This window comes from Lolium rigidum, chromosome 7 (assembly GCF_022539505.1).
Source record: "Lolium rigidum isolate FL_2022 chromosome 7, APGP_CSIRO_Lrig_0.1, whole genome shotgun sequence".
Taxonomy (NCBI): domain Eukaryota; kingdom Viridiplantae; phylum Streptophyta; class Magnoliopsida; order Poales; family Poaceae; genus Lolium; species Lolium rigidum.
In genome coordinates, this window is record NC_061514.1 from 136,310,366 (window position 1) to 136,324,947 (window position 14,582).

The window sequence follows — 14,582 nt, forward strand, 5'->3', positions numbered from 1 at the left end:
ACTTGGGTAGAAAGAGATCGGGTCGGAAAAAAGATCGGAACATGGTACTAGAATTTGTGCGAATAAATAATTTTAGAAGGTATTATGGTGTTATGCAATAACGCACCCCGAAAAGGCAACCTTTTTGTGTGTGTGACCCAAATAATAGCGGTTACAAGTTGTCAAATTGGATTTTAGAAGGAAACAACTAGTTATATAAAACGTTGAAGAACAAGAAACGATGTTCAAGAAGTTTTATGCAAAAAAGGGTGGACATGGATTATTTAGTTTTACAACATTGACATGTTTAAAAAACTTGGGACGGGAAGGAGCGTTTTGCAGGAGCTCCATAAACCAGGTCCCTCGGCGTAAAGACCACCCGACCACCGTTTGCATTCCATATACCACCACCCCCACCTTCCCCTCTAGCTCTCCCTCTCCCCCTTTCTGCTGCATTCCCTTCTCCGCACGGAGCAGAGCAGCTCGCCATGGTGAGGAAGGAGACCACCACCACCATGAGGCTCCCTCCGCAGCACCAGGGGCTGGAGGTCAAGATCCCCAGCTTCTTCCGCTGCCCAATCTCGCTCGACGTCATGCGGTCGCCGGTGAGCCTCTGCACCGGCGTCACGTACGACCGTGCCTCCATACAGAGGTGGCTCGACTCCGGCAACACCACCTGTCCGGCAACCATGCAACCTCTTCCGTCCACGGACCTCGTGCCAAACCTCACCCTCCGCAGCCTCATCACCCACTGGTCCAATTCCGCCGCCTCCTGCTCGCCCGTCGCCGGATCCGCGACCTTCTTCGCGGGTCCCTCCCCGGCAGCGCTCGTCCGAAAGGTCGCGTCTTCCGGGGCCAACCCCTCCCCCGCGCTCCGCGAGCTGGCGGCCTATCTTTCCGACGACGACGTCGACGAGTTCGAGAAGAACGCGCTGGTGGGCGCCGGCAGCGCCGCGGAGACCGTCGCGTCCGTGCTCAGGCGGAAAGGGGAGCAGATAAGCGTCGACGGTCTGGAGGCGGCCGTGCGGGTCCTCGCCGCGATCGTCGCGCTGGATGGCATCGAGGACGCGAACAAGAAGCGGGTCGCCACCGGCCTCGCCGTGGACGCGGCGGCCTCGGCCGCGTCGCTGGCCCGCGTCCTGCGCGGCGGGAGCGGTCTGGAGGCGAGAATTGACGCGGCCAGGATCGTGGAGTTCCTGCTCGCCAATGCCGTCGCCGAGACGAAGGCGGCCGTGGCCCAGTCGTCCGACCTGGTGGCCGAGCTGATCCGGCTCGTCGGGCCCGTCGACGAGAAGGGCAGCCTCGACAAGAAGGCCATGGACACGAGCCTCTCCTGCCTCGCCACCATCGCGGGGTCGCGGCGCGCGGCGCGCGACGAGATGGTGCGCCTCGGCGTCGTCCCGGCCGCGGTGCGCGCGCTCCACGCCACGACGGAGCCTAGCTCGTCAGCCAAAGTCTTCCGGATCCTCGAGTCCGCCGTCGGCTGCGCCGAGGGCCGTGCGGCGCTGTGCAAGGACGCGGAGGCGACCGTCACCGCCGTGCTCGACAAGATGATGAAGTCCGGCCGCGACGGCGCCGAGGCCGCGGTGGCCGTGCTCTGGGCGGTGTGCCACAAGTACAAGGACCGCAGGGCCTCGGACGCCGCCGCGGCGTCGGAGGGCGGGCTCACGAGGCTGCTTCTGCTGCTGCAGAGCGGGTGCTCGCCGGCGGCGAGGCAGATGGCACTGGAGCTCCTCAAGATTTACCGGGTGAACGCCAAGAGCTGCTTGGCCGGCTACGATTCCAAGACCACCCATATCATGCCATTCTGACCAGAGCTTAACGGATGGCTTGCAAGCTCGGAACAGGGGATAATTCCTTCTTTTCTTCATGTTTTCTTTGGTTTTTTAAAATGTAAGTTGATAGAGAAAGAGAAGAACTGATTCGTCAGGTCAGGAGAAGAAAGAAAAAATAATCTGTAAATTGGTAGAGAGTTTTGATAGAAACAAATGGAGATTGCTAACCAAAATCTGTATATCCCATCGTATTGCCAAATCATTGCAATTGCTCGCAAGAGATCTGGGCTCATAATCTTCGTAGTTCATGCAACAAGCATGCATATCCACATTCATAGTATGCGTCTCTGATAAATCTTCTCACAAGTCGCACATGGACAATACGAAACGATCTCCCAAATTACAAATCATTTTTTCTTTGATCTGGGTACTAACTTCCAAACGATGAACCTGATAAGTAATACATTTCCTAGTACTATCAGAACTTGTATGAACACACGTGCATTTGCTCCTGACCTAGTCAGGGAACAAGCTCCATCATGCTAATGATTCAAGATTGTCGTCGCCTGGAATACATTACTAATTGCACACACCGTTGCTTGAAAGCAACATACGTGCTTGTTATAGAGGTAGATAAGCCTAATGAAACATCTCCATGGTGCCACTAGACTACTGAAGTAAAGCCCCTGTTTGATTTTGACCAGCCCAGGACCATGTCTACAGTCTACTACCTCCGTACCAGTTTACAGGGTATTACGCACTTTGAGAAAAAACTCTGACTACTAATTTAGTCAACAAGATATGTGATATATGCCATAACAATTATATCATTGAATTCATATACAAAATAAGTTTTCAATGATATAATATTTGTGATATATATCTTGCATTTTGTTGACCAAACTAGTAGTCAAAGTTTTTTTTCTCGAAACGCGTAATACCTCTATAAACCGGTATGGAGGGAGTAGTTCACTCCATTCACATGTTAGCTAGCTATTATGTCCTGTTCAAATAAGTGGACATTTAAATATGTCATAGGAAAATGGTTATGTTCCTCCGAAGGCTGCAAAGATTGCAACCTCCGGGTTGCCTATCGTCTATTTTGTTCCCATCGTGTGCCATGTACCCCTCCGTTGGCGCAAGGAAATTATCCACCAACATGAGTGGGGGCCACCCATATTCTCCTTCTGTATCTTTATCCCACACTGTGTCGACACAGCGCCGACTCCAAGCCGCCGCAACCTCCCAGCCGCTCGCCGCCGCGCAACATCGGTGCTCCACACGCACTGCACCTCCTACCGTCCCATCCCCTACTCGTGTGGCCTCCGATGAGGTCAACTTCACAGGCCGCTCTGGCCAAGGTGTCGTGGGAGGATCCAGGGGCGAGAGTTCACCGCTGACTGGCGGTGGGCGGTGGATTCAGGGCGGGGAGTGGGCGCTGTTGGGGTCTGCCGGTGCTCCCGATATTGAAGGAAACTACGCATACACGGTGCTCATCGACTCCCACCACCAGCCTAGTTCTCCTTGTTCGCGGACGTCCTCAACCCACCGTGTGCGCCAAACGAGGTATCTGGAGCTCGTCTTCCTCCACTGCTCGGCGAGGGCGTGCTTCTTGTGGGATCTCCTCCGCTATGGCAGCCAGTATCATCGATGTTTTTGCAGATGCCCATCATCGGAGTTTCAGGCGGCATGCATCGAAGCTACGAATGTTCATTGTCGATTTTGCAAGCTGGGGGTGGTGTGCTAGGGAGTGGTGGGCAACCACAGAGCTGCAAAGGTTGGGCCGTCATTCGGGGTGTATTCAGCGGTGAACCTGCACAGGTTTGGCCGCCCTGCTACGTGCGGTTGGTGGCGGAGCTGCAAAGAAGCGGTCGTTGTGTTGCTAGCGGTAGGCGGCGGCGAAACTGCAAAGGAAGAGTGGCGGTGTTGCAAATGGTGGGGGTATGTTGCTGCGAATGTCTTGTGCGTGCTGCTGGGATGATCTTCATTTGCAGCAGAGCTCCGATCTACAATAGTGTAAATGTTTTGCTAAAATTGTACTGCGGTTTCGTTACTTGGTATAGATCGATATGGTACGTAGCGACCATACAAGAAAGAGATTTGGGAAGACTGAAGAGGATGGATATGACAGGTGGACCTCACTATGAGTTTCTTTTCCTTTTTGGCGTGGAGAACATATATAGGTTTTGGGATATACCGGATTTGACAAGTTCAGTGCCCCAATTTCTGGATTTCAAAATTCATGGTTAGATTACCTTTGCTCTACAAGTTCAGGATTTGTTTTGTAATTTTGTCCTTGATTTAATATTATGCGGGGAAGAAAGATCGTCTGCCGGCGATTTACACAAAAATAACCCAAAAGTGAAAGAAAAGCACAGACTAACCCTCCGGCGAAACTATTTCACCAATCTAATCCTTTTGTGTGGCGCCCCTCCCACGGGCGCCACACATGCCCATGTGGCTCCCCTCCTGCCGGCGCCACACACCCAGCCGACGTGGCCCCCTCGACGCTGAGCTGGTGCGCCCGTCCGACGTGGCAGCATGTGTGGCGCCCCTCCCAACGGCGCCACACATGCACTTGTAATCCCCCAAAACATACTGTGAGACAATTCCTCTGGGACTTAGCCGTTTTGCGAGGCTCGATGTGTGGCGCCGATGACACGGGCGCCACACTAGCATGTGTGGCGCCGATGCCACGGGCGCCACACATAGAGGCTCGCGAAAACGGCTAAGGACTTATCGTCCGGAGCCCCTGGATGTTTTCGACCCAATGGTTCATATAAGTTGGCATGTGTGGCGCCGATGCCACGGGCGCCACACTAGCACTTGTGGCGCCGGTGGGAAGGGCGCCACACATGGACTTGTGTTGAAAACATGAAAAATCCTACCAAACTCCAACAGATTACGAGTACAACATTGGACACAAGAAGTAGCAATTTCATGACATACACATATAACACTTCATAGGTCACATTGTAGCACGTAGATTCAAACAACAAGTAGCATTACGGACCATGGTTCGAAATGACATAGGGTTCACAAATCGATACTTATGAATATAGAGTTCACAACAACACGTAGCACATCCTAGTAGCGTCCTCGACGTGCCGTCCTCGTGGGCTGCTTCCGGACGGCCATCCTCTTCGTCCGCTGCCTTGGCTGCTCCCGCTGCTTGCTCCTCGCTGCTGCTCCCGCTCGCTGCTCCTGCTCCTCCTCCTCCTCCTCCTCCTCCTCGTCCGAAGAGAACGGCTCGTCGTTCCTCATCCTCGACATAGCTGATCTCCGCGGCGGCCCGTCATCCTCCTCAGTGACAACCTTCTTTCCTCGGTTGACATAATCTTCCGGAGTGTACCGGTTTGGAGCCTTGCCCCTTGGCTTCAACTGGTAAGCTGACCGTTGCTTGGAGGTACGCTTCGGAAGTACGCCTTGACTCAGAATTAGGTCGTCCTCAGGAGGAATCTGCACAAACATGAACACATGAGATTACAAAAGTTGAAATTAGTAAGAACATGTTTCACAGCAACAAAATAGTCCATACATGTTCTTCATTCAGAGGAGGATGTAGGGATTTCGCCTTCGCGGCAACCTAGCAAGTTCGCTAACCGCCGCATCTTTCGTGCAGTGTTCTGCGTCATGGAACTCACGGTTACAAAGCCACCAGAACATAATAGTGTACATTCAAAGTTGGTGATCATACCTTAATGAAATTCCGCAACGGTCCGACAGGCTTTTCATCTCTGTGGCTCTGGTCCCACATAGTCTCGCACTCCTCAGCGGTTTTCTGGATCTCCTCCCGCTGTGACAAACATAGCATACACAATTTAAGCGAGCACATGGCAATCTAGATGATGTACTAGTTAGTGAGAGAATCCATTACCACGAAGTTCAGCTCGGAAGCAATAGAAGTCGATCTCCCTCTGCGAGCAAAAGTGTCGTGCTGGCTTTGCCCAACCTCATCGAACTGGATGGGGTCGTCCAAGATCTCCTCACGATACGCGCGCTTCACTAACTCGATACGCGTGTTCTGATGGAACCACTCGAGGTAGTTGTTGAAAGCGGTGAAGTCGTGAGGCACAATCCGCTCGGGGTCGGCATTCCGTGCCGCTTCCAAGCAGGTGTTGGAACGCCGTGATGTGGCCGCTATGATGGACCGGCCAATTTGTGATCTTCCTCTCGCCGCTGCCTATCAAGCCTGCAAGAATCAACAAGTTAGTTTGTACCTCTTCTATCAAGAATCTTCCATCGCATGATTCCGAAGTTTACCCGTGAAGCGCCTTGTCCGTGTCTTGCCACATTGGTGGGCACTCCCGATACAGACCCAAACTGTCTCATCACTCTTTGCGGCTGGTGGTGTTCAACAAGCCACATGCATATGAGTGGGCAGCGCATACGCCAGAACCGCGCCTCCTCCGTGCACTTGGGGTTTAGGTCAGTCATCGCCGCGCCAATACGGTAGTAGCTACCATATGGCTCCCATTCCACCTGCAGCATACAATTATTTAGTAGATGCCAATAGAATCAATCAAAACTAGGATTGCAACTCCGCAGTGATCGGTTACCTGCTCAGCGGTAAGAGTGTCCAACTCCGCAGTGTACTGCCTGTACATGATCATTGGATCGCTCGTCATCTCCGAGACATTATCCCAAAGGTATGCCCAAGTGGGCTCCCGATCAGGAAAGTGAGGGAAATGAGGCCATGCGTCTCGTTGAGTACCCTGGGACGCCCAACTGATAGGCGGTCCCAGCTCCATACGGAAAGTAGGAGCATGCATCCACCAATACCGCCGCTACCCGTCTTGCTCCCAGTCCTGCGACAAGCTTCGTCCAACTGCGTACATAAGATATTTGGTTACTACTTTGTGTAGCGCACTACTATAGGAAAATAGTACATAGAACAAATCATCACCTGCCGGTAGAGGTAGGCAAGTGCCGCTCGTTCCCCAACTCCACCGAGTCGTCCAACACCGTAAGCGCCTTCAGCCAACACCAATGGGCCAGCTTACCCCCACTGTCGAGAAAGAGAGTCCCGGAAATCATGTACCATAAGTACACGCGGGCGTACGTCCTCCGAGTGTCCTCGTCGGCCTCTATGGGGCATTCTGCAAAGTTAGTTCTGATCCAAGAGAAAGACGCGCCGGCGGGAACTCTCTCCTTTGGATTTTCTGGCGGCGGAGGAGCCCTGCCAATAAGCCCCTGCATCTGCTGGCGCCACCCATCAGAAGTTGTGTTCATACACAGTGGCTCGCCCTGAATAGGTAGTGCAAGGATCATGGAAACATCTGCGCGAGTAGGGGCCATCTCGCCGGCCCTCAAGTGGAAGGTGTGAGTCTCCGGCCTCCACCGGTCGACAAGGGCGGTGAGTGCCGAGGGGTTCATGTGTGGCCCCCACGGCTTACAAGGGATATGAACGGCATAAGACCGGTAGGCCGGATGAACTCCGTGTACCTCTCGTCATAAGGTATATCCGGTGTGCCATGGTAACGAATCTTCAAAGGGTGAAGATCCGTTCCCCTCTCCGTCATATGAACAGCCCGGTGCTCCCTGTCGTACTCTTCATCCGAAGCCACACCATCCTACATGTTTACACAACCATATTATGAGTCATTCCACTAACAAAAATGAGCAACACATACATGAGAGTTCATATCCAAATACATGAGAGTTCCATACATACACACATACATTCATATCTAGGGTTCCAACAAATATTTGGTTCAAATATGAGTTATTCCATCACAAATAGTAGACATTCCAAGACATACATACATAGAATTTGAACACATATATAGCCATTTTATATCTACATAGCCAAATCTAGGGTTCATATCCAAATCCACCAACATATCCAAATCTAGGGTTCATATGCAAATCCACTAACATATCTAGGGTTCCTACACATACACATTCAACACTTACATAGCCATTTTATATCTACATAGCCAAATCTAGGGTTCATAGCCATTTCAACACATACATAGCCATTTCAACACATACATGTAAAATTTCATATCTAGGGTTCCACCAAATCTAGGGTTCATATCCAAATCCACCAACATATCCAAATCTTGCTAGGTTCAGAGCCAAATGCACTAACATATCAATGGTTCATATGTAAATCCACCAACATGAATTTCCATGTCTAGGGTTCATACCCAAATCTACCAAATCCACCAACAATAGTGGACGAATCAGAGGGAATCGAAGGGGAATACCTTGAGGAATGGAGGAGGAAGGACTTGGCCGGCCGGATCTGACGATTCCTTGGTCGATTTGGTGGGGGGGGCCGAAGGGGAGGCGGGCGGCGGCGGCGGTTGGGGGAGAAGCAGAGAGAAGAGAAAGAAGAAAGAGAGGGTCGGGCTGGGCGCGGCGCGGGCGCCACACTTAAGTGGATGTGTGGCGCCCGTGGCATCGGCGCCACACATGCTAGTGTGGCGCCCGTGTCATCGGCGCCACACATCGAGCCTCGCAAAACGGCTAAGTCCCGGAGGAATTGTCTCACGGTATGTTTTGGGGGATTACAAGTGCATGTGTGGCGCCGTTGGGAGGGGCGCCACACATGCCGCCACGTCGGACGGGCGCACCAGCTCGGCGTCGAGGGGGCCACGTCGGGCCGGGTGTGTGGCGCCGGCGGGAGGGGAGCCACATGGGCATGTGTGGCGCCCGTGGGAGGGGCGCCACACAAAAGGGTTAGATTGGTGAAATAGTTTAGCCGGAGGGTCAGTCTGTGCTTTTCTTCCACTTTTGGGTTATTTTTGTGTAAATCGCCTCGTCTGCCGTGCCGATCGAGCACCGAACTAGAAAGCGCGCGGGCAAGCAAGCAGGCAGCACTACTTGCCCAGTTGGCCGGACATCACATGCGCTGCCACTGATGGCACAGCTAGCAGCAGCACAACGCGCTATATCATCTTCTTCCTCCTTCCGATTGCTTTAAGGAGCGGCGCGACGCATTTCGGACGTCCGAAATGTCCGTTTGCGTCGGCTCGTTGACGCGTTGTGGCCCAGGGCGACCGTTTGCGTCGGGGTAGCTCCAGCGGTGCGGACGCATATTTTATCCGGGGACAGCGTCAAGGTCGCTAATGGCGTTTTACGTCCCGTCGAGGACTGCCGCCGGCGATTAACTGTTCCCGCGCGACGACGATCGTTCCCGCGCGCGCCCAATACATTCGCAAGTTTCGCCGGCGTTTCGCGTGCGCGGGAAACGCCCTGCGCGCCAACAACGTTTCCCGCCCCGCCGTGGCTATATACGGTGGACACCGCCGGGTGCGACGGGCACACCTCACACTACCATCCATCCATGGCGGACCACATGAGTTGGGAGCAAGTTGTTGACATTTGCCGCCAGCTCCACCCGGAGGAGGAGGAGGACGAGGTAGCTGCCGCCGGCGTTGAGGCCCGGCAGCCTGGACCCGGAGGTCGCGGAGGCGGAGGCGGAGGTCGCGGAGGTGGAGGCGGAGGCGGCGAGCGCGCGGAAGGGCGCCTCGCGGCGACCAGGGCGGAGATCGCCAACGCCATGGCCGAGCTCGCCGACGCCAGGGCCGAGCTCACGGAGGCGCGGGCGGCCCTCGCGGCCCCTCCGGCCGACGCCGTCATCCACGACATCGCGGACGACGACCCCCCCGTGCCCAGGTGCTTCGAGTGCGCCGGTGACCAGCGGGTTCTGCTCGCGTCCTTCGAGTCCCTGGCAGGGGACGCCCAGCGCCGCCAGGCTTTGGTGGCGGAGGAGGAAGCCGCCAACTATGCGACGGCCATGGCTAGGGGGTTAATGTGCTCCAACCTGGACTCGCTCCAGCGTAGGGGCCGTTCTCCCGCGCGGGTCGAGCAGGAGAACCGGGAGCTGGAGTTCGCCATCGCCGCCAGGGACGAAGCTGTGGCGGCGGCGGCTAGAGACAGGGCCCGCTTCGTCGCCGACGTGGCGGCGATCCAGGCGGCGGTCCAGGCGGAGGAGGACGCGGCGGCGGCGGAGGAGGAGGCCCGGGCGGCGGTCCAGGCGGCGGCAGAGGAGGAGGCCCGGGCGACGGCGGAGGCGGCGGCTAGGAAGGTTGCCTTTGCGACGGTGACAGCGCTGTGGCAGGACGAGATGTCCGTTCGCCGCCGTGCGCGGCGCGCGGAGTGCAAGAACCGCTCCCGCTTCGACGACGGCGCCGACCCATCCGGCGGCCAGTAGTAGGGCGCGCGACTGCGAGTAACCGAGGCCGGTGTAGGCCGCGCGACGGCGAGTAGGTACGGCCGTTGTAGTTTTAGGTTAACTCGACTAACCATCTCTGTAAAGATGATCCTTTTGGCCAATCAATAGTAATGAAAAAATATTTTGCTTATCTAGTCACTGCCGACCGGGCCCGGATGTACCCAACGCGGACATTTTCCGCGACCGCCGAGCGTCCGTGGAGACGCAAACCTGGCGCATATTTGGACCAGGTTTGCGTCTCCGCGGACGGGCCGGTCACTTTGCGTCGCCCCGCTGGAGCAGGGCCCAGACGCATTTCCGGTCACGGCGGACGAAAACGGTCGCTGACCATTTGCGTCGCGCCGCTGGAGATGCCCTAAGAGCATCTCCAGTCGCGTCCCCCAAACCGTCCCCCAAACCGCGCCGGATCGAGCGTTTGGGGGACGTGTTTCGTTCGTGCCGCGTTTGGGGACGTCGCTCCCCAGCCGCGTCCCCCAAACGCCGCCCCCAAACATTTAAAATAATTTTTCTGGCATTTTTATTTCAATTTCCACAAACTAATACATAATTTGGAACGTGGTTTACACGAAAACACAGTTTGGAACATGGTTTTAAACAAACTAATACATAGTTTGAACCATGGTGGACAGAAATATAAAATATTGCAAAGAAACTAAACCTAACTAGGCCGTGCATCGAAGGTTTCGTGTGTTCGCTGCTAAGAAAGAACACTCGAGGGCACACCCAGTCACCTAAACTGGAAAATCCAGCGGGAGGATGGTGCCCTTGTTGGTTCTACCGATGAGGCGAACAGGCGAAACCTCCGTGCACGTATTCGCTGCGAAGAAACAACACTCATTCGGTCGTCCTCCTCGTCGGTGCTGTCGTCGTCCCCGTCGACGTGGTAGTCCCGGAGGCAGCGCCTCTCGTCGAAGACCTTGACGCTCATGTCCCCGTTGCCGAAGTAGGAGAACACGAGGATGAAGCCGGCTTGGAGACTGTGGTGGCGCGCGAACTTCTCCCAGCCGATGTTGAAGTACATCTTGCCGCGCGCGTCGTAGATCGCCTTGACGATCCACCGGCAGTAGCCGCACGAATGCTCCCGCAGATGCATCGTGCGCGGGCGTACGCCGCCGACGTACTCGGCGAAGGAGTCCGGCAGCCTCTGGATGCCGCGCGGGTCGCCCTTGAGGACGTGGACGAACTCGAACATGACGTCCGGCTCCACGTCCATCTCCGACGATGATGAAGGCGGCGGCGTGGAAGGCGACGGCGAGCGTTCAGCTATGCTGCGGCCACGACCACGACCACGGCCGCGGCCGCGAGGTCCGCCTCTACCAGACATAGCGTCGAGTCTTGTTGAGAGATGGTGGCGGCTAGGGTTTGGGAGAGAGGCGCTAGGGTTTGTGTGTGAGAGGGACAATGAGAGGCGCCCCTTTTATAGGCCGGAGGGAGGCGGAGGAGCGGTGGCGCTCATTAACGCCGGCACGCAGAGCTAGGCGCGACGGGACGCGTCCGCTGCGCCCTCCGCGGGAACTGCCCCGTCGCTGCGCGCCAATAACTTCCGTCGCGAGGTAGGCGACGGTTAGGTTTAAATTAATTGTGCCGCTGACGGGTCGGCCCCGCCACTCCCCGCCTCGCTTGCTGTGTCCGGCGTCCCCGGTGCGTCCCCTGTGGGACGGGGACGGGCTCGGGGCGCCGGACACCGAATGAGGGCGCGCCGGACAAAAAAGGGCTTTGGAGGACGCGGCTGGAACGCTTTTTTTGTCCGGCGCGCCCCAAATCCCTTTGGGGGACGGTTTGGGGGACGCGACTGGAGATGCTCTAACTCTACAAAAGTTAGGCGAGACGCGCGACCGACTAGGCAGACTAAAGCTACCTTTGGCAAAGTTTTCCTATATGAACGACGCCGCCGATCGGGCCGCCAAGAGTCAATGCCGTGTTAATTGTTTACTACAGTACTAGCTCCACTCCACAAGTTCAGATACGGACAGTCGGACAGTGGCGGCAGTTGACTCGCGAGGACGGAGGATCCTTTTGGGTTCCTTCATTGATTGATCCAAGACGGAAGAGATCCAGAAAGATGAGCCGCAAAACAAGTTGCTGGAAGGTTGCCTGTGTCAGGGCATCTCCATGAAAACGGACCAAACGCCCGTTTGTGTCCCGGTTCGTAAGGATTGCGTGTATTTTTAGTTTGTAAATTTAAACATGATAATACAAGATATACTCCGTTCATTCTGATTTAGTTTACTAGTCATCAACCCGTGCTCCAGCACGGGCTAGCCATTTTGCAAAACTCCTACTACATATTGCAAAAAGAAAACCTACTACCCATATGAATTTGATATAGCATTTTGTAGACCTTGTAGAGAATAAAAGTGTGAAATATTTATAAATACAATTTTAATCACTTATTTTAAATATTTGTGGATGATACATAATGTATTATTTCATCTTCTTAAGAAATAGTGAATAATATGTACACATAAAGTGTTTATTAATATTCAGTACTATAATATGGACACAAAGTAATAAATAGCTTGAACATCTATCTAGTTCCTATTTGATGCACAAATATCATAATATATAGGCACCGCCTAGTATATTTACTCTGATACCCCGCGTCGTGAACTGGACTAAGAGGAAATACATGTGAAAATTTTTAGCGGTCTGAGATTTCAGATCGACTTGGTTTACTCAACGTCGTAATTCATCAAACCTAGTCATGGCTGCAAAATAGATTGTCTATGTATAATGTAATTCATTAATCCAACCAACCGACCAACAATCGTTCCGTGAAAGTTGTATTTCAAATACATTTCGATAGGCCTGTAAGGTATGACAAAGATTATACGTATGGTTTTCCTAGACAAAACTCATCTAGCTATAAGGTAAACCAAGTGATTTGAATCACACTTAAACTTACCCATTAATTAAATTAAATATCAGTTAGTGTTACAAACAAAAAGGGTCAAATACCTCAATGTGGCTTTTTTGCTCAAGCTTGCTATGTTGGCTCATGATCGAAGCACCGGATACTCGTGATATACCTTGCCCTATTTATTCTTGCAACCGAGGCATATACGACAATAAATTTGTTTGAACCCTTAAAATCACAAATCGGCAGTGGATATATTAACCTAGAGATAATACAATTTGGATGATCTTTATAGTGAATACTGCACGTCCTGCACGCCAAATAGTCTTGATAAGCCTTGCACCATTCGTTCTAGCAATTATAATATATACAACATTATATATGTATTCTGGCCCTTCATACAGCAAAGCTGCGGTACCTATATTAGCCTAAAAGCAGTACACTTTGGATAAAGTCTGTGGTGATAACTATAATTAAAACATGTAAAAATGGCTAGATGCAAACCGAAATAACAAAGCAGGATGCAAGCTATATCTGTAATAGATGATCTAATACTCCCACATGCCATCTTTACTCACGCACCCTCGGTTTGCACATACTATTTTCTGGCAAGGTGAACTTGCTAGAGCTGGCTCAATGTGGAACGCTCTTGAACGGCTGGCCGCTCACTGGTTCTTTTGGCCAAAGCAAAACCTGCACGCGTAGCAGCAAAGCGTAAACTGGCATCATTGATCCATCGATTGTTCTGGTGCTTCTATATAAAGCTAGCTAGATGACCTAATTAATTTATTGTGCAAGCTCAACCATAGCAACAATGATCAACTGAGCTTATTAGATCAGACAAAACACGCATGTACGGTAATACCAAAGCATAAGATGACCTAATTGATCTTGTTCAGAAAAAAAAGATGACCTAATTGATCAATCAATCCGGTGCTCATGTATGAAGCTAACTAAGTGCACCAATAGATCTATGCTGCAACCTTACGTACAGCAACATCGGCCGCTGAACTTGAGAGATTACTATTAGCGGCGAGACGGAGTATGAGGAGGAGCTTTGGTCGACGTAATCGACGATGCGCCGGAGGATCAGCGGCCAACAAAAGAGGCCGAGGAGACATATTCATCTACAATGGCCCATAATAACATCGGCGGCAACAATTCTAAGCAAGCGCTTCCATAACACCGTCTTATAGCCGACGCGAGCGTGTACATGTGATCATTGCTCGCCGGCAACGATCTATAATCACCTTGCATCTTGTTGTTATGGCCAAGACCGTTTTTCTTATCAGCATGTTTCTCCCGTAGGTTAAAGTATACGGATGAGTTTTTTTTTTTGCGGGAAACTATACGGATGAGTTGTACATGACGTAGACTCTTGCTTTACAAAAAAAATGAAGAAATTGCACGTTAGGATAGTAAACTACCCCAGATCTTGTCTGGCCCACGGAATATTTTAAGCGTGTCCATAAACTTGTGTACACGATGGTTCAAATTTATTCTTCTGAGGAGATATATATTTTTGTTTGTTAGCTGCGGTGCTTATAAAGCATGCCCCTTCATCTGCCAAGATATATCTTTAGAACCCGTACGTACGATTTTAAGTTGGACTCTACACACGTAATATATTTTAGCCTGTAAATAAATAAGTAAACGTGTCAACGTAACAGCCCTGCGACATTATAAATAACAACTTTCTTGATTAATCCTACCCATTGATTTCAGATCTAATTGTTCTAATTATTCTAATGATGTGGATTAATGTGGCGTCTCGTATGGTGCCTCC

General features: G+C 52.5%; 1 protein-coding gene across 1 annotated transcript; it reads left to right on the top strand.

The window, feature by feature from the left end:
• The first annotated feature begins 383 nt into the window (after nt 1-383).
• On the top strand, nt 384-2,032 carry LOC124674601 (U-box domain-containing protein 27-like). The gene has a single exon (XM_047210643.1). The coding sequence runs from the start codon at nt 468-470 to the stop codon at nt 1,788-1,790; it is 1,323 nt and encodes a 440-aa protein (XP_047066599.1). The 5' UTR covers nt 384-467; the 3' UTR covers nt 1,791-2,032.
• Nucleotides 2,033-14,582: the final 12,550 nt, after the last annotated feature.

What these genes read in the sequence shown, in the direction of transcription:
- LOC124674601 (XM_047210643.1), top strand. Translation starts at nt 468, where the DNA reads ATGGTGAGGAAGGAGACCACCACCACCATGAGGCTCCCTCCGCAGCAC.